Here is a 27853-nt window from a genome sequence, read left to right on the forward strand (position 1 = left end):
CGTAGAGCCTCAGAGGGCTGATGCAGAGGCCAGGAGGGTTGATGCTGAGCTTCAGATTGTGCTGGAGACTAAGTTGCCGGAAACGGCTGCCTGAAAACCCAAAACGCTGTTTTCCGTTTTGGATACGTATGCACAGTAAAAACGGAAAAAAAACGCAAGAAAAAGGTTTTGGGTGCCGTTTTTGGATTCGGAAACTTAACATTTATTTCTAGCCGTTTTTCAGGCATTTTGCTGAAAAAACCCTCCCGTTTAAAAAAAAAATACGTTTCAGCAAATCGTGATACGTTTTTGGAAAATTTCAAAACGTTTTTGGTAGCTTATGCCTTGCCCGCCGGGAACATCACTTAAGATTTTAACACTTTAACTTGTAAGTTTTTAAGTTTTAACTTTACGGACCACGGACCACGGTTTACGATTTCATTTTACCCTAACATAAACAACAAGAGTTCACTGCCGCCGCTGACAAGTTCACTGCCGCCGTTGAGAGGTTCACTACCCGTTGACAGAGGTTCACAACTTCACTGTCGACTCTCCACTGTCCAGACTCCAGTGCCATCACCGCGGACGTCGGAGAGACATAGCTGCACAGTGCAGCATTCTAACTTCTGATCCCTAAACTGTTGAAACTTGAATGCCGTCCGCTGCCGGCATCATTGGTCCTGGACTCCTGGTATTTACCATTTTACGTTATCATTTTGTTAATTTTAGTGTTTTAAACTTTTACGTTATCGATTTCTGTGTGTTTATAGTTATACTATTACCGTTTACGTTATTGATTTCTCTATTCTCTTTCAAGTTTCTTGTTGTGCGTACACTCCAGCACTGTATAGATTTATTACCGTCCCTTTTTAGCCACAAATACGCCCCTCTTATGACATGAACTCGGCCCAACAAGTTTCTGTAAGCAAACACTTATTAAGATGATAACATAGTGGTTCAGAGCCCTAGCAGGAAGCCAGAAGAATTGCAGAAATAATGGTATTATTGGAGGTTGAATTTGGTTCAATTCTGTTTTGTTAAACGTTCCATACTTGTCTCCATATCTCCCAGATGAGACCCCAAATCAAATCAAGCAGGTTCAAGAAACTACAAAATACCAAGGCAATGTTATCAGCAATGGCAGTAAAACATGTTATTAAGCAATGTATTCAGTCATGACTGAAAAGGCTAGAAACCCACATGGAAACAAAGAATTAAGATATAAACCCAGTGAAAAGGATGGGCAAGTTGGTTAGGCACAGGTTCTAAACTTGCAAACTTTGTATTAGCAAAGTACAAGGGTCTTACATTTTCAAAAAAGAATACTATTCTAATGACTTGTTGAAGTTTAATTTTTAAATCTGTTTCATGCAGAACAAATCAGAGTTAATAAAATCAAATTTAACCACCCATTATTGAATAGCTATCTGATCAGGGTCAATTGAAGAATGTGGCACAATATAACAAAGTATGAACCAGCATTGGAATTCAAATGTCCAGGACAAGCATCAGCTTCATTCTGATTGTTTGCATGCTTTAAATGTTAGTCAACTTAGGTGCCTGTTTGATTTGTTTGAATCCATTCCAAAACCTATTGTCAAGGGAAAGTTCTGCCCTGTTATCATGACTCAGTTATCGTAACTGTTTGATGCAACTATCATGGAACCTTGATCCAGTGCCTTTCTTCTTTTTTAACATGCTTGAGATCAGAATCTTTGTCTGCTGGTTCCTCCTAGGGAAAGTGACTGTTGCATTGCCTCCAGAGTCATCACGATTTATAACTTTTTAGTTGTTAGAATGGCATAAAAAATCAGAATCACTGCGTTCAAGACTTAGAAATTGCAAATTGTTTATCACAGATTTCACTCATTTTTTTAGTTATTGGAATAATAACTAATAATGATGGAATAGAGTAAAGAGAAAGGCATATAAAAAATGATGAGATAATTTTATTAACATCCAGAAATGACCATATAAATTTTTTAAAATACATATCTGATATTTGTCAATTTTCTTTTTTCAGTTTCATTTACATCATCATCATTCATGGCAACTTCAAGTTCAGCCATTCATGAGGCAGAGAAAGTGGCACAGGAAATTGAATCAACCCATAAAGTTGATCTAAAGTCACCACTTTGGAAATATATAACTATTGTTGGGAAGATCCAAGGAGGTGGATCATTGGCATGGGTTTGCACTTGCAGTGAGTGTAAAAAGGAGTTTAAGGGGTCATACACACGGGTTAAAGCACATTTGCTTGCATTAAGAAACAATGGGGTTCGAATATGTAGTGGCCCACCTAAAGAGAATGGGACAGATGGAAATGGTTTAAGCAAGGTAAAAATTGCAAAATATCAGAGAGAACAAGACGAGGCAGATGCTAAAGCAAATGAAGCAAATCCTGCCTCCCATTTAAAACACCCAACAAGGTTGGGAGCATCTTCATCAAAGCCTCCACTTCATTCTCATGGAATTGTTGGTTCAAAGCGGTCAAATTTGGAACTGCTTGAGAAGAGTTTTAATAATGATGCTCGAGAGATCGCAGATGCAGCTGTAGCCCAATGCATTTATGCAAATGGCATTTCCTTTAACCTTGTACGAAGAATAATAAGGGAGAGGCGTCTGACTCCAAGGCAGCGCCAACGAAGGTGGAAAAGGAGGTAGAGGAGGATGACGATTGTGCCATGAGTGCTCATGTACCTCTAGAGAAGAGGTGGGGAGACATCGAGTTATAGTCAGGAAGTCTACAGGCGATAGTGGCAGGATCCTTGAGGTACCCAAACTCTTGGATTATCCCTGGCTACGGGAGCCCCGAAGTGAGAGTAGCAGGATGACAGATGTAGGTAGAAATGAATGCGGATAAAGTGACAGAGAGTGCTAGAAGTGCAGAAGTCTCGGGTAGCGTAGAGAGGGTTGTAGAAGTGCGAGAGGCACTAAGGAGGTTGCACCAGTGCAGGATGACACAGAGAGGTTTGCAGCGGTGCGAGAGGCAGGGAGTTGTTGTAGTAGCACAGAGGCAGTAGAGAGAGCACAAGATAGCGGCAGAGAGAGCTCCAGCATCGGGAGTGTTTCTAGCCCGACAGGGATGTCGGTAGTTGGGTGGATCAGTTACTTACTTCTCAGTAACTGAGTTTCAGTGCAGTAGCAGTTGGCAGTAGCACGATGCAGCATGATGAGAGGGGGTTGCAGTGTAGATGCAGTGTTGGGAGAAAGGACCAACAGCAGCATGGATGCAGAGAAAGTTGCTGTACGGATGTAGCAGTGGCAGTGGCAGAGCCATGGGCAGTAGTACAAGATGCAGTAGTGAAAAGGATGTTGGGCGGGGAGGCCTAGCATCAACACAGGTACCGATGTCGTATAATTAGGGTGATGCTCAGTGTGGATTATTACTAGAGGACAATCCTCGCTAAGAGGGGAGTGTTGATTTGGGGTAGCATCAAATGTGCTCTAGCCATGAAAATTGGTGGAGAGGCTAAACCACATGAGATCTCCAAGACTCATAAATGGTTTGGGCAGATTCTACCTGGTTAAGGAGATATTAAAATAATTAATATTTTTAATGGAGTTCCTAAGTCTAAACTTAGGAAAAATAAAATGTTAGTGGGTATTAATTTAAAACTGGGTTAGAAGGTTCTAAAGGACATGGATCAAGCCAAATCTAATCTTAGCGGTTGATTAGAGATGTAATCTCGGCCGTTGAAAGTGTTGGACACCTAATCCTAAAGGGTTAGTGTGGAAGCCGAAAAGACTAAGCAGTCCAAGAGACCTTGGGATCTGAAACCCAAGAGTCACAACATTGTATTATAAATGTACATCTCCTGTTAATAAAAAATGTACTGAATGATTTATCTTTCACATTGTTTGCTGTCCATGTGTGTTTAACATGGTATCAGAGCCGCTTGTTTTTCTGTGGCCTGTTATGTGCATGGCAGTCCTGGCCCTCTGCCATATTCTTTTCAAGCGCTGCATTATAACACCTTTGTCTGCATAAACGCATATGTCCACAACGTTCTCTGCGCATATGCCTGACATAGCGCTGCCACAGCTGAGACTGTTGTCCTCTGTCTCTCTGCGCATTGTTTGCCTGGCCTGACAGAGTCATCATATCCGCATGCTCCGCTCTGCTTCCGCTCATTTAGCATAAGCCTTCTGAAACGTTAGTCTCTCTGAACGTTTACAGTCTCCTGAGCGCTGCCTCTGTCCATAACTGCGCCCTAACGCTTCTCTCAGGTCTGCTCAACTGCCATTGTGACTACCGTTAGCGCCTGCTCTCAGACTTTCCGCTCTTTGTAATTTCTGAGAAACGCGCCTGCTCTCAGACTTTTCCGCGCCTGCTCTCAGATATTGCCCGCATACACACCCCGCCGTTGGGTCCCAACGCCTCTCGCTGCTGCTGCTGCACAGCCCATAAGCGCCCCACTAGCGATTTTGATCTCTTTGCCGCCTGAAATGCGAGCATTCCAATTCCATTTTGGCCGTCTCTTCCTGCCCTTTGCAGTGTAGCCCAGTGACCTGAGATATACACCACTTGATTGTCCTCGACAGAAGACGCTACCAATGGTCATTGCAAATGGCCATCAACGCCCCTCCGAGCATTTCAACATCTAATGTGTGGCTCTGTTGAGCTTTGAGCACTGAATGTCGTGCGGGAGATCTGTCAGAAAACCTGCAATAATAAAGCCTGCCACGAACGTCCAGCGAAGCTTCTTTCAACCCGCAGAAAGAACTGGGCGCCGGGCGGTTTCTAAGCCACTGTCCCTCAGACGAACGCAGAAGCAAGACCCTGAAGGCCATGACCTGCGTCAAGCATTTGATGTGGATCTGAGACAGCGAGGAGTTGCGTGAGATCCGACAGCGCACTCCCGGACCTGGGCAACGTATTCTTCTCTTAGTTTTCTCAAGAAGATATGTTGACCATGTTGGCGCCCCAGAAGCCCAGTCATTGAACAAGTGATCCAGTCTTTGAGCGTGGACAAATCGAAGGAAAGTCCTCGGAGATCAGGTGGAAAAGGCGTTGGAAAGAAAAAGAGTGAGGCTGTTAAGCGCAAAGCAGCTTGTCTCGGTGGAAGAGCTGCTGGTCAAACGAAAAGGTTGAAGGTAATTGTGAGCGGTACAGGCTCGGAAATTCAAGAGTCATGGATGGAGGGCACCTGAAGGGACTCGACCTCATATGGAGAATGATGTGTAAAAGTTAAGCGTTATTGGAATTACATGACTTTTGCATGCCGCAGAGAAGAAAGTGAAGCGTGGTGCGTTTCTAGTTGCGAACTGCATATCAATCGTTGCCTACCATGGCACGCTTGGTTTCTTTGAGTTATGGGGAAAGGAGATTATCTTCTGATCACTGGCAAATAGTCAAGGATCTCGAGAAGCAGCGTTCTGCTAGGTTTTGTGCTGCATGAGATTTATGATTAGAATTGTACTACTACTGCGGAAAAGGTTGGCAAGTATATGCAATAGTGGGTAGGCACCAAGTGCACTTTTTTTGGTTACATTTTTCTCGTGCACACAAGGTTTTGTAAAATTCAATTGCAAATACCTGGCAAGCAGGGATTAGTTTGCTATGTAAAGTAATAGTTTCTGGCAGTGATGGTTTTATGATTTACTTATATAAAAATCCACAGGATGAGGCACATGACCTTTGGAATTGTCTCTCGCTAACATAGGTAGTTTGACTTTTATTTGATGAAGAAAATGAGAAATTTGCTATAGTCAGAGTATCCTTGGGTCAGCAGTAAGCTTTTGAAGATCTATAAATGCTGATTAAGGAATAGAACAGCGTGGTGACTTGTTCTTCCATGGACCTAAATTGACACTGTTCTTCCTAACATTTGCTGGTATTTGCGGATTTTTTATTCTTTTTGCATTCCTGAGCTTCCAGAAGGGATATAGAGGCAAGTTTTATAAAGTTTGAAGGAATCAGCTACAAAGTCTAGTCAGATGTGAAATTTCTACAGAATTTAAAGAACAGAATCTCTGAAAGACTGGTATTGGACAATGTATTTTTCAAACTGATATTCTTAATTTTTTGAAATCTTCAATAGCTGGGGTTTGTCTAGACTTGCTATAGTCTCCACTAGGATTGTTGAGTGTTCATTTCTTTGTTGAGACAATGGCTAGATTTGATGATGTATTAGAGTTACTGAATACACTAATACACTCCACTATTGATGGGAAGGTAAATGTCAGCAAAGACACTCTTTGTGACATTCAGACCTGCCTGCATGATGCACAAGAAAAGATTGATTTTTTGCAACTAGAATCTCAGTTCCAGCAAGATGAGCTTCAACAGATTTGTCATTCCAAATTGTTTTCTGCTCAAAACAATATGTTGTTCAAGGTTAAACCAGCAAGTGGTGAAATTAGTAAGATTGAGGTTGAATCAGATCCAGAACCCAATAAAGCAGCAATTGTACATGCAGATCCAGAAATTCAGTCTGCACTTCCCAAGCCCATCATCAGACCTTGGGAACAGCTTGTCCACAACAAGCACAGAACTGGTCTTGGATATAACAAGGACTTGTCCTTTCATATTCCAGACTATGCCAAGCCCATTCAGTTTCAGAGTGCTGGATTCATTCATGACAGTTCAGCTGCTCCTCATGACAGTTCAGCTCCAGCTGTTCCAGATTCTGCCCCTCTTCCACAGCAACAACAACAACAACAACAACAGATCGTGAAATGCCAACACTGTGACCGAGTTGGCCATTTGAAAGATCACTGTTTTGATCTTCATCCATGTAAGCACTGTCATAAAACCAGCCATTCTTCACATAGATGCTTCAGAAACAAACGTCCTGCAAGAGCAAAGATTCATCTTGGATGGATCGCTTCTTGGCAATGGGCATCAACAGCCAAGAAGATATTCCAAACACATGTCAGAACTTGTTCCAGAATATTGAACAGTCTTGCAGTTGAGTTTTCTCCATCTTCTCACCTTGTACCTGACAGGGGGGGAAATGATGGTCATCTACAAGCTTCAAAGTCACATCAAGCGAGCCTGAGCCACAACCTGCCACACCAGTTTCAGAGTTGCAGCCAGAGACAAAGATGCCCGTGAACACAGATTGAGAACACTTCCTCTAGCAGAAGACACCAGCTTCTTGCCAGTTTTTGAAGAGTTCAAGGAATTGCATTAAGCATTCCAGAGTTGTTGGTTATCCTTAAACCATCACAGGTTGAGACTTCCCTTTTCAGGTTGAAGTTTTACCTTTTATGCGGGGTGAGACCTCCCTTTTATGGTTGAAGGTTTCCCTCTTTAAAACAATAGGATCACTTCCTCTAGCAGAAAACTTCAGTTTCTTGCCAGTTTTGGAAGAGTTCCGGGAACTGCACTAAGCGTTCCAGTGTTGGTGGTCATCCTTAAACCACCGCCCTTTTTTACCAACATTTCATAGAGCACATTCAGCCTAGTGCTGCCATGTATTTTTTGCACATTTTGTATTACAGCTCTCTTCTTGGACTCATACATAACCCTTCGGATTAAGGGGGGGAATGTTGGACACCTAATCCTAAAGGGTTAGTGTGGAAGCCGAAAAGACTAAGCAGTCCAAGAGACCTTGGGATCTGAAACCCAAGAGTCACAACATTGTATTATAAATGTACATCTCTTGTTAATAAAAAATGTACTGAATGATTTATCTTTCACATTGTTTGCTGTCCATGTGTGTTTAACAGAAAGACCAACAGGAAAAGTATAAGAGGAGGCTTGAGGGTCAGTTAGAGAACACACCAGAGTGATTAGTCATTTGATTTTCTAGAGTGGGGTTTGCTAAGAGAAATCGAATCAGTGATCAGTTGCAGTGAGGGGCAGTGAGTACGAGGCAGAGATAGTGCTGAGAGACTAGTGCAGAAGTAGAGAGAGGTAGACGCTGAGCCAGAGGGAGCCACGTAGAGGTAGAAGGGACTGTGCAAAGGCTAGAAGGGCCTGCGTCATCTACGCAGAGGCTGCAGGAGTGACGCAGAGGGTCGTTGAGGCTGCGTAGAGCCTCAGAGGGCTGATGCAGTGAGTTCGAGCTGATGCAGAGGCCAAGAGGGCTGATGCTGAGCTTCAGATTGTGCTGGAGAGAGTTTCGTGGGGCAAACTTTTCGAATATCTGCTTCCGAATAGAGAGGTATTATTGCTGGATTATTTCTCTGTCGGGTGAGCCAGTTTGGCACCTAGTTATACTAAAAAAGAATGCATAATAAAATAACCCTCAGAATTGCTGCACTGGTTTTCCCAAGTTGGGTTTTTTCGGGGACGAGTTGTCCAAAAATAACAGGGTCACTTGTGTGTTTGCTATTTCTTTCAGTTGTTGATCTGTAGATGGTCGAGTGTTAAAATTGGCAACCTGGGCCAAACTCCATGTGGGTCATCTTATTTATGGCAGTTGATATTTTTCTTGGATCCCTCTCATCGAGAGGTGTAGAATTGATCTAAAGATCATCTGATTCCAATAAGTATTCATGGAGTTATGAATTTATTTGCGTTATAAGACAATTCGTCAAGGTCGGCCAGCAACCAAATAAACCCCACATATGCTCAACGTTTTGGGATCTCTTCCTCTCTACTTGTCTTTGGGTTTTAGTAAGAGGAGAGATCCTAAGGAATAACGTTGCCCTGATCCAGAGCGCAGAAAGTTGGAACTGCCGGAAAAGCCAGAATATGCCGGAAAAGACGGAACTGCCGGAAAAACCAGAACTACTGGAAAAGCAGGAACTACTGGAAAAGACAGAATTGTCGGAAAAGCCGGAAATGACGGAAAAGCCGGAAAAGCCAGAAAAGCTGGAAATGCCGAAACTGCCGGAACTACTGGAACTGTCGGAATTGCCGGGACTGCCGAAACTACCGGGAACAACCGGAACAGCTGGAACTGCCGGGAACAACTGGAACTGCCAGAACTGCTAGGAAATGCCGAAACAGCCGGAGCATCTGTCTCCGAAGGAGAGCATCATGCAAGGGACAACTAACAAACATTGGGACAGTTGTATGGTACTTAGCAGCGAATACACGAAGCATGCAATGTTACAGCTAGCATGCAAGGGACAACTGGCATGCAACAACAAGCATGCTAAGGACAACAAGCTTGTTAGGGACAACAAGCAAGCAAGGTGCAACCAACACATAGGTGAGGATGACAACATGGTGCAACAATGGCACATAATGCAGTACAGTGATGGGTATAGTCATGATTAATGAAGCGTGATGAGATGTAGCATAATGTTGATGGGTGCAGCATGGTGCAGTGCGGTGAGGTGCATCATGATGACAAAATGCAGCACAACGATAGGTGAAGGAGTCACCTTGGAGAATTAGTTGAAGCAACATGTCTTCAACTGATCTCATATATCATCTTCTTAGAGATGATCTATGCTCTTATCTAGATAAGTCAAAGTGTTGACTTCTGTTGTAAACGTACTCTCTCTCTCTCTCTCTCTGTTGAACTATTGAAGAACATATAAGAAGAATTGATCGGTTTCCCCACATTGGGGTTTGTCCCTGGCTAGCGCCATATCTTATGTCCTCTTGTCTTAGCTTGTCTTCTGCGATTTATGTTTATGTTCTATCTGCAGTTTACTTTAATGGTTATGTGATTGCTAATCTGAAAAAGATATGGAGCTAACTGTGAAAATTGAAATAAATTGCTCTAAGCATAGAACATACCTAAAATTAACATGGTATCGAAGCTAAGGTGAAGACAATGCCCAAGCAAGAGTGAAAGAGCAATCACTGAAGACAGTTGGGAAAGGACAAAAGGATCAATGGATTCCTCATCTCTCTTCAAATTCACCAAGGGTGAATTCGAAGCAGAGAATATTATCAGAATGGCGCAGCGGAATATGGCCTACCTAAAGATCACTTCATTGGAAGACTGAATCTCAAGGTGGAAGGAAAGGCAGATAACTAGTTTGACTGTTATGCGAAGGAGTGCCCGAATGGCAGGGACACATCACTTGATGATGATAACAATCATTCCAGGGACATCTTCAATGATCAAAGGAATGACAGGTAATGCAGGTCATCAAGGAAATGGTTGACTCTTAATAGAAAGCAAGGAACCCAAGGTATGAAGAATCAAATGTTGTTTCTGATAAGATAAAGAAGCGTTATCTTGTATTGGCCCTCTCCTTTAGATTCTTTGGGAATCTGGCTTATAGATTGTAGTGCTTCAAGGCACTTCATTGGATAGATGGGTGCACTCTCTAATTTGGTAGAGATGGAAACAATCGTGGGATTATACGTGGAGCCGATGCCACCTATCCCAGAAAGGGTGTAGGGAATGTTAACTCTCAATTGAATAAGGGTAACTAGATTCATTTACAGAATCTTTTTTATGTACCTGATCGCAAGAAGAACCTGGTGTCCATCTCGGAAATGGAAGTCAAAGGTTTCAGGGTGGCATTCATCGATGGAAAGGTACGTGTTAAAAAATATAATTTTCAAAGATGCTTTTTCTCATGGGTTTAGGGTTGGCAATTTGTATCAAGTTGCAGGATGGTCCATTGGGGATCATGTCAATTGACATATCGCATCTATAACACCGGAGGTCTACCTATGGGGCCCTACCTGATGTGAGTCAAATGGTGATAGGGATGTCTGAATTCAAGTAGAGCATGAAGGTACATGTCTGAGATGTACCGAAGGAAAATCTTATAAGGGGACCATTCCCCTCATGTAGCAGGTCCACAGGTTTGGAACAACCCGAGGAGTTTGAGATTCATGATTGGGAATCTCATGTATACAGGTGGAAGAAAGCCCTCTATGGCTTGAAGCAAAACACCTCGGGCGTAGTATGAGAGGACTGATAATTGTCTGATGAAGCTGAGATTCACTAGGAGTGAAATCGATCCAAACCATTACCCGAAGGTTGTGGATGATAGACCTCTCATACCGACACCTTATGAGGACGACCTATTTCTGACAGGTGCAGACCCTCTCATTTGCAGAAGTAAGAGGGAGTTGGATTCCGGATGTGGAATGATAAACTGCAAGCCTGTGACTACCTCGAGGATCTTAACTTTCAGAAGTTATGTGGTAGTGATGTCGGACCAGATTTGGGAAATGCCTCTTGAGTTTCATAAACTCATCTGCGTTGATGTTTTTGGTGAACTTCCGTCCGGACATATGTTTTGCAGTTAGCATGGTGAGCTCATATTTGGTTGAGCCTCACTGGATTGGTGCCAAGAATATTCTGAGATATCTTCGGGGCACAATCTCTCATGGATTGAGATACACTGCCGAAAATATGAAACTGCATGATTATTTGAATGCTGACTGGGCAGGCAGTGTGGAGGATCACTAGAGCACTTCTCAGTGCTGGTTCTCTTTGGATTCTGTTTCAATATCATGGATGAGCAAGAAGCAAAAGTCGGTTGCTATAAGCACCGCCGAGACTGAATACATAGCTACAAGTATGATCTCATGTGAACTGCATGGTTGCAGAAGCTCTTAAGTGATCTGTTTGTACAAATGATGAATACCACTGTGATTCTTTGTGACAACCAGAGGGGGGATTCGATTATTGAGGAATCCCGTATTCGATGATTGCTCTAGCAGATAGGCATCAGATACTGCCTTATCTGCAATATGGTAAGTCGATGAGCGAGGAGGATCCATCGTATTGAGACTGATGTATAGGTCGCAGACATTTTGTCAAAGCCTCAGGGAAAGGTCAAATCTGTGACTTTCATGAACGACTTGGAGTCGTTGAGAGACCTTCTTATAAGGGTCCTACATGTTGCATGCATTGAGCTCTGGGAGCTTTGGGGGGCTTGAGGTACTTACTGGAGCAACATACAACCACAGGGCGACTCACCCTCCCCTGGTGGTGCGCTATGAACGCGATGATTAGTTCTTCTGTGGGCCGAGATGGTTAGCTATCCCGTGGAAACTGTGGAACAGGATGATTAGTTCTCCTGTGGGCTGGGATGATTAGTTCTCCCATGGCAACTGTGGAACAGGATGATTAGTTCTGCTGTGGGCCAGGATGATTTGTTCTCCGTGGCGACTATGGAATAGGATGATTAGTTCTCCTGTGGGCCAGGATGATTTGTTCTCCGTGGCGACTGTGGAACAGGATGATTAGTTCTCTTGTGGGCCAGGATGATTAGTTCTCTGTGGCATCCACTGATAGGATGATTCGTTCTCCTGTGGACAGGATGATTAGTTCTCTTGTCGAGGCATCCTACCCATGCAGTCTGGGACTTATGGGAAGTATCTTTCATCTGATCAATGAGCAGGGAAATGAGGATAGGGACCATAGTAGTACCATAGTTTTAAAAACCGCTCAGAAAAACCGGTAACCGGTCAAACCGGCCGGTTAGCTAGCTGGTCGGTCCGAACCGGCCTAAAAACCCGGTCAGACCCTTCATTTGCCCGATTTTTGGCTCTAACCGGTGAAAACCGGCCGGTTTGTATCAAACTGGCCGGTTCCGTCCTAAACCGGCCGGTTTATGGCATGCCCACCGAATCTTGGAAAAAGGCGTTGGTGGTTTGTGGTTTAGGGGTTTTGGGGGGGAGGTAAAGGTATTTTCCCTCCAAAAACACCCTCTCCAAGCTATAAGAGACCCCTCTCACTCTCATTTGTCTCACACAACTGATTTGGAGTGTTTGTGAGTTTGTTTGTGAGCTTGGAGAGTGTGGAGTTTTTGCTGAAGTAGTCATCTTGGAGTTGAAGTTGGAGCTATTTTGGAGATAGTGTGTAGCTGTCAGTGGAGTTGCCATCTTCAAGAGGAGGCTAAGGGAGCTAGTTTGCATTTCCAGGTAAGGATTTGCACTTGATAATTCCTCATTTAAGTCTGCTGTCCATGATTTTTTTTTTTTAATGTGTTATACTTATAAACTTCTCACTTCTATGATCTATCATGTATGCTATAAACTCTCTAGCTCTATACTATCAAATTTTGTAGCTTGAGCCTTGCATGTGCATTTGTTTTCCTACATTTATCTTTGGTTTTCCATTTTGCTTAGCTGCAATTTTTTTTTTTAAATGGCAGATTTCTTTGCAAATTGTTATTATTTCAAGCAAACATGGCTCCAAAAGGAAAGGACAGTGCATGGGCTCATTGTGATGTAATTGATGGAAAAATGATATGCAAATTATGCCATAAATCTATTGGAGGTGGGGTTATTCTTAGGTTGAAACAACACTTGGCTGGGGTAAGAGGCCAAGTAAAGCCATGTGATGCACCAAATGCACTGTTAGGTCCTATTAGGGCAGAATACATTGCCAAGCTTGAAAAATTTTATGAGGATAAGGCTAGGGAGAAGGCCATCCAAGATGAAATTGCAAGGAAGAGGGAATTATTAGAAGCCATGAAAGAGAGTGGGTATGATGATTATGAGATTCAAGACTCCACTTCTATCCCTTCCACCAATGACCCCTTTCACTATGTTCATCCTTCTGTTGGACTTGGCCAACCATCAAAAGGAACAAAGAGAGCAAACATCCAAAGTTATTTCTCATTTTCTGCCAACATTGCCTCTTCTAAATCTAATCCCAGTTCCTCCCAGCCAAGTTCTCAACCCACTTTGGATCAACATTGGAAAAAACAATGCAAAGGAACTTCTCACCAATACATTGCTAGATGGTGGTATGATTCAGATATCCCATTTAATGCTGCTCGCTCACCTTATTACCAAGCTATGTGGGACTCTGTTATAGCTGCAGGAAAGGGCTTCAAAGGCCCTAGTATGCATGACTTGAGGGGAGCTCTTTTGCAAAAAGAGATATCTTCCATTGATGAGTATTTGGTTGAGTTTAAAGAGTCATGGCTCAAAACAGGTTGTTCCATTATGTCAGATGGATGGACCGATGGAAAGAACCGCACTATCATTAATTTCCTTGTTTCTTGCCCTCAAGTAACCATGTTTTTGAAATCAGTTGATGCATCTGATAAGGTAAAGGATGCAATCCTTCTATTTGAGCTTTTGGATAACGTTATTCAGGAAGTTGGGGAGCAGCATGTTGTGCAGGTCATCACTGATAATGCCTCAAACTATGTTCTTGTTGGAAAGATGCTTGAGGCCAAATATAAGACCATATTTTGGACTCCATGTGCTGCACATTGCATAGACCTCATGCTTGAGGATATAGGCAAAGTGGAGTGGGTAAAAAACACTGTAGAGCATGCCAAGTGCATTACAAAATACATTTACAACCACTCATGTGTATTGAACCTAATGAGGAAACACACTGGAGGCAAAGAGCTTGTTAGGCCTGCAATTACGAGATTTGCAACTCACTTCCTCACGTTGCAATGTTTCAATGGTCAACATAAAAACTTGCAGAAAATGTTTTCCTCTGAAGAATGGTCTGAATCTCAGTGGGCTCGTAGACCAGATGGAAAAGACACCAAAAAGAAAGTGTTAGACACTTATTTTTGGAAAAGGTCTGTAGAGCTTGTGAAAATTACCGAGCCCCTTGTTAAGGTGCTAAGGTTGGTGGATGAGGAAGATTGGCCATGGGCTACATTTATGAAGCTATGGATCAGGCAAAGGAGCAGATACGGGCAGCTTACAAGGACAGGTTAGCTAAATATGGCCGTATATGGGAGATCATTGATAACAGATGGAACAATCAACTCCATCGTCCTATACATGCAACCGGGTATTTTTTGAACCCAAGGTATCTATAAAAATCGGCTAGGAGATCAGCATGATGGGGAGGTCAGAGCTGGATTGATTGATTGCTTGGAGCGCATGGTCCCTAACCATGTATACCAGTTGGAAATACATAGACAACTTACTATTTTCAATATGGCAAGTGGTACTTTTGGCAAAAACTTGGCAAAGATGGCAAGAGATGTGGACCAACCAGGTAAGCAATTCCAATTTCCATTTTGTTTTTCATTTCAAGTTAAAATTGTTTACGTTCTTTACAATTCAAATTATAAACTAAGTTACTAATTATTGTCTTTTTCTTTGCAGCACATTGGTGGGAGTCATTTGGTGGCCAGTGTCCTCAATTGCAAAGGTTTGCAATTAGAGTCCTCAGTCAAACTTGGAGTGCTTCAGGTTGTGAGCGCAATTGGTCTGTTTTTGAGTGCATACACACGAAGAAGAGAAACCGTTTGGAACAAAAACGATTAAATGATCTTGTTTTTGTGCAATACAACCTTCGACTGAGGAGGAACCAAATGATGAGCAAATCACCTGATCTAGATCCCATTGTGTTGAACGATATTGATCCAACATCAGAATGGGTGGAGGAAACTGAAGATCCTGTGTTTGAGGCTGATTTTGATATCGACATGGCTTTAGCGGGGGATGAGGCAGATTATGTGGCGGCATCAAAACCAGGATTAGTAGCGGCATCAAGGAAAGGCAAGGAACCAATGGAAGGCACTAGTCGTGCAGGTCGACAAACTCGTGCTTCCATTAGGTCCACTTCTATTGTCATTGGTGGCATTGATACTGATGTTGCAGATCAGGCTGAGGCATCCTCAGACTCTGAACCAGATGATGTCTATGTAGCTCCTGATGATGATCCTGTGTCTAGTAGTGGTGATGGACTTGATGATTGATCATGTGTACACTGTAGACTTGTAGTAGGCCAATGGCCTCATAGCTTGCAGCATTGTTTTTGGACTTTATAGGCCATTTAGAGCCTCATTTCTTATGTATTTTGCTATTTTGTCGATGATATGTATTGCTCTCGGTGCCATTTTGATATATTCACCTTTGCATGGTATATAAATGAGCAAACTTTGCATATTTTGTCTCTATTGGCTTGGAATCATGGTTTTACATCTTAAAAATAGTTTTGTTTCATTAAAAATTAATTATTTAATGTATTTTTTTAAAACCGGTTCGTTTAGACCAAACCAGTCCCGGTTAGACCGGTTCCGGTCGGTAAACCGGTTCATTAGGTGGGCCGGTCCGGTCACCGGTTCCGGTTTTAAAAACATTGAGTAGTACTATCGATGGACGCATCGCTGTATCTACCCTATTCCCTATGTTAGGATGACCTCCATTGATCTGGGATCAATGAAACTGATCTGGGATCAGTATGAGTGGCTTGAGACACTCTTTTGTGACATTGATCTGGGATCAATGAAACTGATCTGGGATCAGTATGAGTGGTTTGAGACACTCTCTTGTGACATTGATTTGTGATCAATGAAATTGATCTGGGATCAGTATGAGTGGTTTGAGACACTCTCTTGTGATATTGATCTAGGATCAATAAAACTGACTTCGGGTCAGTAAGAGTGAGGTGGCCTTCAAGTCATTTCAACACACTTGGGATCTCTTCCTCTCTCTACTTGTCTTTGGGTTTTAGTAAGAGGAGAGATCCTAATGAATAACGTTGCCCTGATCCAGAGGACAGAAAGCCGGAACTGCCAGAAAAGCTGGAAATGCCGGAAAAGCCGGAAATGCTGAAAAAGCCGGAAATGCTGGAAAAGCGGGCACTGCCAGAAAAGTCGGAAGAGCTGGAATTGCCAGAAAAGTCGGAAAAGTCGGAAGTGCCAGAAAAGCTGGAAGTGCTGGAAAAGCCGGAAATGCCGGAACTACCAGAAAAGCTGGAACTGTCAGAAAAGTCGGAACTGCCGGGACTGCTGGAACTACCGGGAACAGCGGAAACTGCCAGAACTGTTGGGAATTGCCAAAACAGCCGAAGCATCTGTCTCCGAAGTAGAGCAGCATGCAAGGGACAACTAACTAACATTGGGACAGTTGTATGGTACTTAGCAGCAAATACACTAAGCATGCAATGTTACAGCTAGCATGCAAGGGACAACTAGCATGCAACAACAAGCTTGCTAAGGACAACAAGCATGCTAGGGACAACAAGCAAGCAAGGGACAACAAGCAAGCAAGGTGCAGCCAACACATAGGTCAGGATGGCAACATGGTGCAACAATGGCACATAATGCAGTACAGTGATGGGTTCAGTCATGATTAATGAAGCATGATGAGATGCAGCATAGTGATGATGGGTGCAGCATGGTGCAGCTCGGTGAGGTGCATCATGATGACGAAATGCAACACAACGATAGATGAAGGAGTCACCTTGGAGAATTAGTTGAAGCAACATGTTTTCAATTGATCTCATGTATCATCTTCTTAGAGATGATCTATGCTCTTATCTAGATAAGGCAAAGTGCTGACTTTTGTTGTAAACGTACTATCTCTCTCTCTCTCTCTTTGTTTAACTATTGAAGAACATATACGAAGAATTGATCAAGGGTTTCCCCACATTGGGGTTTGTCCCTGGCTAGCGCCACATCTTGTGTCCTCTTGTCTTGGCTTGTCTTCTGCGATTTATGTTTATGTTCTATCTGCAGTTTACTTTAATGCTGATGTGATTGCTAATCTGGAAAAGATGTGGAGCTAACTGTTAAAATTGAAATAAATTGCTCTAAGCATAGAACATACCTAAAATTAACATTGAGACTGTATTGTGTTTATTTCAGCATTTATATGGTTAAATAACTTGTTCGTAATTAACAAGTCGGAGAAATAAACCAGAGAATACAAATAAAATTTCTAACGGGTAATACTTAGAAATTTCAACAGATACCTTATGTATTACTTTTTTTTCTCTTCTTATCTTTCATTGATTCTTGTATACATGATGGATTGATCTCACTTGTTTCCTCGAGTTGTGTTTGATGATGTGATATAAGGGAGGACACCCACACCTCTTGGATGAGGATACCCGCTTGTCGATGGATGTTGGAGCCTTGATGATGAACATTTGACCATGAGGTTATTTGACACTATGTTAGACACTTTTCCTCACACATTCGATCATGGACGTCCCACCTTGGAGATAGGATGTTGCATGAATGAGCTTGATGTGCCATTTGGAGAGGGCATAGTGCCTTGTTGACCACTACGTGTCAACGATCTATCGCAGTACACCCCATTTTTTTCGCAAAAGGGATAGCGCCTGATCGATGTGTCCGTGTTGTCTATCTATCATCATCAACCCAATAATCATGTTATAATGTAAACCCATTCTGCATGTATATGATGTAAATAATCTCAGCAGATCCGTGTCGTGTATGTAATTTCCTAAGTAAACCTATTTTTCTGGTGACGATCTACAATCCGAGAGGTTTTTTGTCTCACCGATCCATTCTTGGATGGTCGACAGAGTTTTCCTTCAGCCTTACCCCAAAGCCGGAATGAATTTTGTCACTGAGATCTTAGGCAAGTCCTAGTGTTATAGATCGAGTATATGTAAAAGTGATTTGGGAATAATCCTAACTATTTGGTTAGGTTATTTTATTACAAATTGCTAGGTCTGCTGGATTATATTTGTGTCGCAGAAATGGGTAGTCTGTGAAGGTCTATTACAAATGGGTTTTCCCCCTTATGATGTAAAAGATATGAAAATTATGATGTAAAGTGTCTTGAGGGTTGGAAAAAATAATTTATCCCCTCATAGGTTAATTAATTAAACTTTCTCGCCAAATTTAGTTAAAATCCTAAGCCAAAAATTTAATTAATTCTAGGTCCCAGGTAAATTTAAATTTTCCAAAGGCAAAATTCGTCGGTCCTTAAAATTCAAATTTTAAAAGGTCCCAGGCAATGTTACTTGGGAGCGGGAGCGGAAGCGGGAGCGGGAGCGACCATTTTCAGAAGCTCCCGGTTTGGGAGCGAATCCCGGAGCGATTTTTTAAAAATATATATATATTTTATATTTTTTAATTTTTGATACATATATGTCAACAAAATCATGTAGAATGATGAATTAGATATAAAAAACATAAAAAAGCATAGATTGAACCATATAACAACAATCATCTAGAAGTTATAATCTTCATCAACCACGTCCGCAAGTTAGTAACATAGTAACATACAACATATTGAGTCTCATGATTCATCAATCTTAAAGTTTCAAGCTTTCAAAATTCAATATATAACATTTATCATCATTGATCACCAAAGTTGTACTTGTAAGCTAAGTGTAACCATTACAACAAATAATATCTAACATGAAATGAAATGTTATAAAATGAAATGAAATGAAACAACTTTCAACTTTCATGAAGCATCATATTCATAATTCATTACTAATGAGTTATAATTGCCAACTTCAAACTTAAATTGTCATATATTGTTTAAAAAAATATCATAATAAATATGAAAGAGTCAATAGTTATAAAAGCTACTAGAAACTAGAAAAGAGAAGTAAATCTATTATCTATTTCTTATGCTTGGGCCTCTTGCCACCACGAGAAATGTCTAATTTTTTAGTCTTGTTGCAAAATCAGGATCTTTGTCATTAATATCACCCTCCAAGCATTAATATCCAGAGGTATCTTTGTCATTACCTTTGTATCTGTATAGGGATCTTTGTCATTAATATCACCCTCTAAGCATTAACATAAGATAGAAAAAGCATAGCATGTCAAGTCAAGATTTTGTTTGAGTGATGTGTACATTTTTAGAAGGGTCATGATAGAGGAGTTCGACAACCAATGTCACTAACATCAAGGTACATAGAGGGATTGGTACTCTTGATTAAATATGAGTTCCATACCCTAATACATGACAAAATTCAATGGAAACATTGCAATCCCCCAATCCTGAAATCCTGAAAAACTGATAAGTCTGCTGGATTTTGAATGAAATCTAAAATTCTACTTTCTCCATATGAAATCCAATGAGGACGAAACCACTCTCAAACATCCTGAGTCATTTCATGGTAATGTTAAAAATTTAAGTAAAAGGATGAAAATGAAAATTAAAGAAAATGTCACTTTTACTTTAAGAATTTAACATTACCATGAATAGCATATCAATACTAGGGCCTAGACTTGATCATTAAGTTGCCCCACTCAAAAACTATTTGTTTCTTTCAAAAAAAATTGCATTTCGAACATTACTACAAAAAAAAAAAATGCAAAAAAGGCAAAACGCTCCCGAAAAGGCAGGGAGCGAAATTTTTTTTAGGGAGCGCGCTCCCGAGTCGCTCCCGCCCGGAGCGCGGATCGGGAGCAGGAGCGAGGGGGGGGGGCGCTCCCCCGCAACACTGGTCCCGGGATTAAGGTAAATTAATTATTTTGCTAAATTTTAAAGCCTTTAGTCCCTGGGAGTTAAGTCAAAGTCAAATTTTTGAGGAAATTAACTCAGAATTTTTATTTTTGAGTTAATTAAAATGCATTTAATTGAAAAATTCGAATTTCCTTAAAAATTTAATATTTCGATGGATGAGATTAAAAGAAATTTTAATCCTCATCAATGGTCAAGATTGCTTTAACAAGGATCACTCAAAATAACAGTTGAGAGATTTATCTTTAAATAGGAGGTCATTTGTCAGTTGATCCATCCGATCTTTGAGTAGCGTGCTAAGTGAAATGCTTTCTTGTAACCTCTTTATGAACAATAAATAAAGACTTTGGGGTTAATTTTTCGTTGGTGTTACTCTTCATGGAAATACTGTAATATGTGTCATTTTCATGCATAAATTTCCTTTTAGCCATTGATGATAGCTTCTGAAGAGTGATTTGAATACATGTATTTTGCTCAGTCGCTGGGGTTTAAGTGATAATTTAAATTTTGAATGTAATAGCAGGTATCTCTATTTATCTGAATTTTGTTATTATTTTCTCGCTCTATTTTGATGCCTAGATTGAGTTTTACAGGAAATCTTGATTTTTAGATCATTGGGTGTTTGGGGAAGTTTTCAGTTGGACCAGCGAACTCCCGATTCGTATTTTTTAAAGTGCCCAGCTTGATTTGATCCTGGGCTTATCATAAGATTTTTTATTGGAGATGCATGAAGGATTTTGGGCTAAACACCTCTTTTGAAATTTAAAAAATTATTTTTTTTATGTGCTAAATTGATAAATTTGGTTGTTAAGAGCCGTAGATTATCAGATCTAGGAGCGGAGTTGGACTCACACTTTCCAGATATGATAGATCTACCATTCCTGTGCATAGATCTGTAAAGTTTTTGGGTTTTCTGACTTGGGTTTCTGGGGTTTTATTTCTTTTTGTATATCTGGGTTTTGGGTGTTTTTATTTTCTCGTACAGGTTGTAGATCTGAAGGTGAGGTTTGATTTTAAAGCCAGATCTAGGCCCTAGAGGGTAAGATATGGCCTCGAAATTATTTTTACAAGGATACTATCTAGATTTGTTGCAGTCCAAGGGTTTAAATTTTTTATTTTAAATTTGGAAAAAATCTAATAAGGGTTTTACAATCTGAAGGGTTTCAAATTTTCTAAAAATTCATAAGTTCTGGAAAGAAAATTTTAAACATAATTTTTTTGGGAAATTTCTGGGTTTTTTTCTACTGCCTGGGGTTTTTGTTTTGCAGTCTTGCTGAAGAAATTTCAAATATTTTTAGGAGAAGGCCACAACTACAGATCCACAATCCTCCATTCCTCCTACACTGCCTTATTCTTCAGATCCGCAACCCTTGTTGCCCTTACAACTGCCTCACTCCCTAACCCGCAGTCTTTTCATCACTCCTCCAGATCTACTGTCTAACCTGCTTATCGAGCATTGCTTCCCTTATGCTGTGAACCTGCACGCAACCCTTTCAGCCTTACTTCACCTCGCTGCTGCCCATACTCATTGATCCGCAATCCGCATTCTTTTCCATCGCTGTCCATCCATTCACCCTCACGCAGCTCCTTTCTCATCCTCTGGCATCCAAATGGCTCCGTTCCTCCAAGATCCACGTAGCTGCCTCCTCGAATCTCCTACCCTCACCCTCGTCATCACTGCTCAACTCTTTGCTGCTCCAGTATCCTTCCAGATCTCATTTCTTATGTCGTTGAATTGCTCCATCCTTCTCTCCTCATCCTTACGCTGTCAACCTGCGTTTGCCTCCCGTGTGCTCTCACCATTGTGCTGCCATCCTTGCTATCGTCGCTCAACCTGCAAATAAGCGCGTCCAAGCTTCGCGCTCCTTTCTATCGTTGAACGTCCTTGGACCTGCAAATTTTACGGTTTCATTTTTTTGATCTCTTTTTAACTTTTTGTGTTTCGTAAGGTTAGATAGGGTTAGATAGGTTTAACGTATTTTTCTTTATGATTTTTTATTTAGTTTAACTTTTATTTTTTATTTTTATTTTTATCTTTTGAAATTCAAATTGTTTTGTTTAGGCGTTTGTTTTTTCAACATTTTTTTGTTAATGATTTGACTTTGCCTTTTGATTTTGATTTTGATTTTGATTTTTATTTACATTCAATAAACATTAAAAATTTCTAAAAACTTAAAAAAACTCTAAAACTAAAAAAATCATAAAAATAAAAAACCCTAAAAGAAAAAAAAAAAAAAAATAAGAGGTTTCATTTTTATTTTTTTTATGTGGCTTTGAGATATCCTAAAATTTTTAAATGAAAAGTGATTTTCCGCATTAAAGGATTTTTGTTTGTTTGTTTGTTTGTTCTTATGTGGCCTCTGGCCCATAAAAAAAAATAAAAAAATTCAAAAAACATTATTAAATCAGTTTGATTTGTTTTGGGTTCATTTAAAAGAAAGACCTTAATTGATTATTTACCACATTAAGTCTTGCTTCATAAAACTTAGCACATTGAAAAAGTTTTTCCAAGGACTAATCAAATTGTCAATCTTTAATTCCTTTCTGGTGCTTTTTTTTTTGTTCTAGGGGTAAATTCTAAAGAAAGCTTTGTTGTATTAATATTTTTCATTTCTCTATAGTTAAATGTGCTTAATTTTTTTGTATCTAAAGATTAACTATAGGAAAGTGATAAATTTTCCTAGATTTGGGTCACTAAGCACAAGTCATTTTAATTCTAGGATTGGAATTGATTAGCATTTAAATTTCATGGTTGTTTAAAGTATTTGGATCTCTAGAAATTTAACTGCTAGAATATCTTGCATCTATTGAAATTGATCGTCATTGCTTGAATTATTTGATGTGTGTTACATGTTAGATATATTGCGAATATTTTCAAGTAATTGTTAAAGTGCTCTGTCGTGGAATTATAATAGATCACATATCTTTGTTTCCTAAGCTGAGTATTTGTGAACATCTGTTGACATTGATATTAAATTGCAAAGAAGTTTTTGTTCTCTTTGAGCTATAATTGTATCAAGAAGATTTGAAATAAGCTTGTGGTTTAATTGTAATATTTTCAGGAGTTTATTTTTAAGTTTTCATCCAATAAAGCGAACATTTAATTTTGGTGATTGAGGGCTTTTGTGACACAAGTGTTTCTAATCCTCGAGTCTAACTTCATCCCATCTTCTGGTGCATTTGCATATAAATTAGCTTTGCATAATAAAATTTACTTCCAAGCATAAACTTGGTCAATAGAGACATAGGTATCCATCTATCTTTGCTTGAGAAGCTTTCTTTTATTAGTTCTTAAAACGGTGACCTTGCAGTCGTCAGAGCCACAACTCTCTACAGTGCTGGAGGCATCGGGTATGTTAGATTTTTAGGAGAGGTATCGTTAATCACACCTTAGTGTGCTTCGCCTTATCTTCTCTCTGCCAATTACTACGAAATCAGGCTCAACACAGAAATGATCGAAGGATTCACATTTAAATAGGCATTTAACTAAAATTAACCAAGATTCTTGCATCTCACATTAGTTTTAGGATCTGCATTTCATATAAGATAGTCATTCATCTAAGCAGCAGTCGCTAATCGATTACTTGGTCTTAATTTCCCTAGCAAGATCGTTGACCCCATAAGGCATTGGTATCAATCGTTTAAAAACTAACCAAATCCTATAAGTCTTGCTAAATATTAATCAAGTACTTGATCGCTTCACTGTGTTTCCCGAACTGGTTGGTTCCCAACTAGTTCTTCTTCATTCCATTTTTCCATAGGGTCTATCCCCTTAGCCTGTTGTAGGGAGACAACTTAAACAGAGAGATTGGGGATCAGGGTGACAGCCCCCGATCTGAGCCATTGTCGCAGTGCCTAGACATTATGTGCGACAACAGTGCCCTTTGTTGACCTTACACCTTTTTGATGATGTGGATCTTTCCTTTGATGAGGATGTACATGATGATTATAGCCCACCCCTTTAGAGAGGTCTAGGAGCATTTTCCCTTAATGATGTCATCATGGTGCTAGAAGCCTAGGACGTTGTACATATGATGTGACATCACACTTGATGGTGCACTTGATGATGAGGACATGTACCTTTTGACATAGTGTCATGACTTTTGATGAGGAGACATGTCCTTTTGGAGCACTTTTACCCTATTTTTGAGATGTCGCCTTATTCAACCCACTACACTCACATGTGTGGCACTTATGGAGCATGTGTCATAATATGTGTTAAGACGATTTTCTAAAGCCAAGAAATTCAAAACAAAATCAGTTTGCAATAAGACATGTACTAGAAAGCATCTGGGATGGTTGGATTTAGCTCAACCATACGGCTCAAAGACAAGAAAATGCCATGTAAGATTCAATTTTTATGTTCTATAAGTTCTTTATGTTTGGCATTGCAATTCACAACACTCTAAACTTTTTTGTTGTTTTTTATAGCCAATTGGTGGATGGATTGTGGCACTGAAGCACTCAGATTGCAAGAATTTACAGTCAGAGTTCTAAGCCAGCCTTGTAGCGCTTTAGGATGTGAGTGCAATTGGTCAGTGTTTGAGCACATCCATAGCTAAAAGCATAACAGGTTGGAGCATGAGTAGTTGTAGAAGCTGGTCTACATCTATTATAACCTTCTGCTGCTCAGTAAACAAATCCGTCCAAAGGATTTAGATCTGATTGCATTTGATGATATTGAACTAGACTCTGAATGGGTTGTGGAGGAGTTGCCTACTGATGATTTGAGTTGGCTTGATGAGGAGACACATGATCCCTCTAGTTTACTATTTTCTCAAATGGAAACTCCAAACACACTTGCCTCACAGTTGTTGTTTGAGCTCACTGATGTTGGCAGTAGATCCTCGAGGGCTTCTTCTAGGCATTCTCGTGCTGATGCATGAGACATGACACTGCACATGGAGACATTGTCTATTTTTGGTTTTCTAATTATGTTATGATTCATGGAGAACTTGCAAGTTGCTACCATATGTGATTTTGTTTATGAAATCATTTTTCAGTTTGCTTTTAAATTTTTTGAATACAAATCTCCATTGTGTTATGTTGTATCATCATATTATATGAGAAGATGCTATGAATTCTTGTGTAAACCATTGGTTTATAACTTGTATGTGTTGGAAATGCCATTAATTTATCTCTAATGCAAAAAAAGTAGATATTTTTTAGTTTTTTGCTATTTTCCGAGCCTTGCCGAGCGGGCAAGTGATATGCCAGTTGAGTATTTGCTGAGTACTAATCGTTCAACATTGCTGGCGGTAGACAATATTTTTAGAATGCTTTTATAGTTTTACATGATTTTTCAAGAAGGCCTAGCTGTTTCCTTATCAATACCATGTCCAAAAGTTGTATATTGACAACATAAATATAAGTAGAGAATGAATCAAGAAAACATGTGCACTCCGACTATTATTTGGTCTTTTTGGATTTTATTTGACGTGCATGCATATTATACATTTGGAACCTGAGCCAGTGTCCTTAGTTTTAAATTTTAGAATTTTCTCATGCATTATTTTGCAATTAAAACATGATAACAGGAAGATCTTAATGCTTGATCATTGACCTTGTTAGCATACGCGGTTTGAGGAAAGATTTCAGATTGATGGACCTATCTTGGAGAAGGCCAGAAAAAAAATTGGTAAACTCCATTTGAATATATTATTCTGTGCCGAGGAGATGGGGATATGGTGTGCTGCGAAGGTATTCCTTTCAGTTTATTAAGGAGTTCAAGAATAAATGTCTTTTGCTTAGAGATTGGAACATTTGTGATCTATATATACTGATTTTACCTGTGATATATTTTTGCCAGGCATCGGAAATTTTGTTGCACCAGAATGTGAAGACATCTGTCTATGATCCAAGATTCCATCAGTTTGTTGTTAATGCTATGAAAAAATTTCTTCTGGATGCAGGGAATGCTTGTCGTGAAATTTTACCATCAGGTATTACCCAAAGTTATTTCTTCCATAGAGATTTGTCATAAAATTCCCCTAGAAATCAAGACTTGCGTCACTATCGTAAGTTATCTTGACTGTTTATATAGCTGTGTTTCGTTTAATCACTTCCTTTATATCAAGGAAAGGTACCATTAATCATTTATTAATGCAATCTTAATTCCTTAAATTCCTATGTGAGATATTCATGGGCATGCTAGTGGGAAAATATGTTGATGTAAGTCACTGTAGTTAGTCATGTTGGCTATGTGGTTTGCACTTGATGATGAACAAGGACACTGTACAGTTTAAGTTGGGAATTGCCTAATAAGATACATTTTAAATGTGCTTTTGCACGAGTATCACACAATAGTGTTTTGAGGAAATGATCATATGGAGCCAGATACTATATGGAATCACAAATCTGCTAAATTGTTCAATAGTTTTTTCAGTTCAAGTAATGGGAAAGACTAAAACATCATTTAAGGGACTACTGCAAAACTATACTCCGTATCTCCAAGAAGTAAATGTCTGTAATTCCAATGCTGAATCTTCAACTACAACTTATCCAGGCATCAATTCCACATGCTGGAGGGAGAGATACCATTTCCAAAAGCTATGCGTAGATATTGCTGAGTTGTCCTCAATTTCAATCTTTTTGCAGCATTGTGAGATCCATTTACGGGTCTTCTCTTCACTGTTGAGCTACAATTAGAATTTGTGATTGCTGATAATTGCACCAAAAGATTAACAGAAGTGGCCAAATAGTTCAAAGCCTGTCTTCCGTTGATTGTGGTTCTAACCAAACAAACAACATGGAATCATCTACAATGTGGTTATGGATGACCTTTTTCTCTCCAAGAATTCAAATTCCTTGAATTCTTTCCTACATATTTGTTGCTTCCAACAAATAGGTGAGAGTATCAATTGATTATACATATAAATATGGTATCAATGGCCATCCTTGGCAAATAGCTTTATGAACGGACATGCATTCAAATAGATTCCTGGTAACTCCAATGAAAGTCGAGGTTTCCAAAAATAGAGTGCAAACCATTCTCGTGAATTCAGACCTGTTACCACTCAGATTGTATGTTAAAGTGATGAAAGCTCCAACCCATGTTGTACAATCCGAGTACAATACAGGGCCTCACATGGTTTTTACTTCGCTTTAATTTGTGACCTTAGGCTTATCGTGGTGGTAATAAACACTGGAAAGTGTTCATATGTACCCTTGTTGACATGAGGGGTAATAGTACCCCAGATATCCGATGGTGGGCAGTCATGGCCAGTCTTCTTAGCTTTATCTTCATGGTGTTTGGCTTTGTTTCTTTGCTGACTACCCCTTTGTGGGCGGTAACTCCATGCCTTGATAGGCATTCTTATTTCTTGGGTTGTAGTATGTGGGAGTGATGGAGGTGGACCTATTCGGAGTCCGAACACATGATTTAAGGGAACATTTATTGTTGAAAGCCCTATAAAGGTGATTGCTTTTTGAAAGTTTCCCTTTTTTCTTTTATCTCGGCACACCTATTTGTTCCCCACTTGTCTGCATGCCAATTTGGTGATGGCCATCATTCTTCATGGTAGTGTCACAATTCATGATGCATATGCACTCCCCAAGCAACGTTCCACATGCTCCAAGGGGGTTGACTTTGTGAAATTTCCTTAATTACAACAACTAGAATTTAATCTTCTATCTACTAGAGATTATTTGTCTTCAGATTTTTTTTTACAACAAATAATGATTAAATCACTAAAATTTTCAGAAATAAATACAGGGACTGAGAAATAATGCACACACACAAAATAATTGACACCGATATTTTTGGACAAATTTTCCTTGGAAAAACCCCAATGTGGGAAACTAGTTTTGTAGATGAGGGTTTTATTATTAAATCTTCAGCAAAAATTGAGAATTACAATCTACTTGCCGCTCACTAGGAAAGCT

At 40.0% G+C, this 27853-nt stretch overlaps 1 protein-coding gene across 4 annotated transcripts in view; it reads left to right on the forward strand.

Annotated features, from left to right (window-relative positions):
- Positions 1-27853, forward strand: part of DCL2 (dicer-like 2) — a 538569-nt gene that overhangs the window by 123508 nt on the left and 387208 nt on the right. For all 4 annotated transcript variants that reach the window (XM_089402947.1, XM_089402946.1, XM_089402944.1 and 1 more), the window contains exons 8-9: positions 25541-25669; positions 25779-25911. In XM_089402947.1, coding sequence (XP_089259073.1) covers positions 25541-25669; positions 25779-25911 — 262 coding nt within the window. The remainder of the gene's footprint in view (positions 1-25540; positions 25670-25778; positions 25912-27853) is intronic.

The sequence above is a fragment of the Pinus tabuliformis genome, chromosome 2_1, assembly GCF_031772625.1.
Source record: "Pinus tabuliformis cultivar Carrire ecotype Pingquan chromosome 2_1, CPIR1, whole genome shotgun sequence".
NCBI lineage: Eukaryota > Viridiplantae > Streptophyta > Pinopsida > Pinales > Pinaceae > Pinus > Pinus tabuliformis.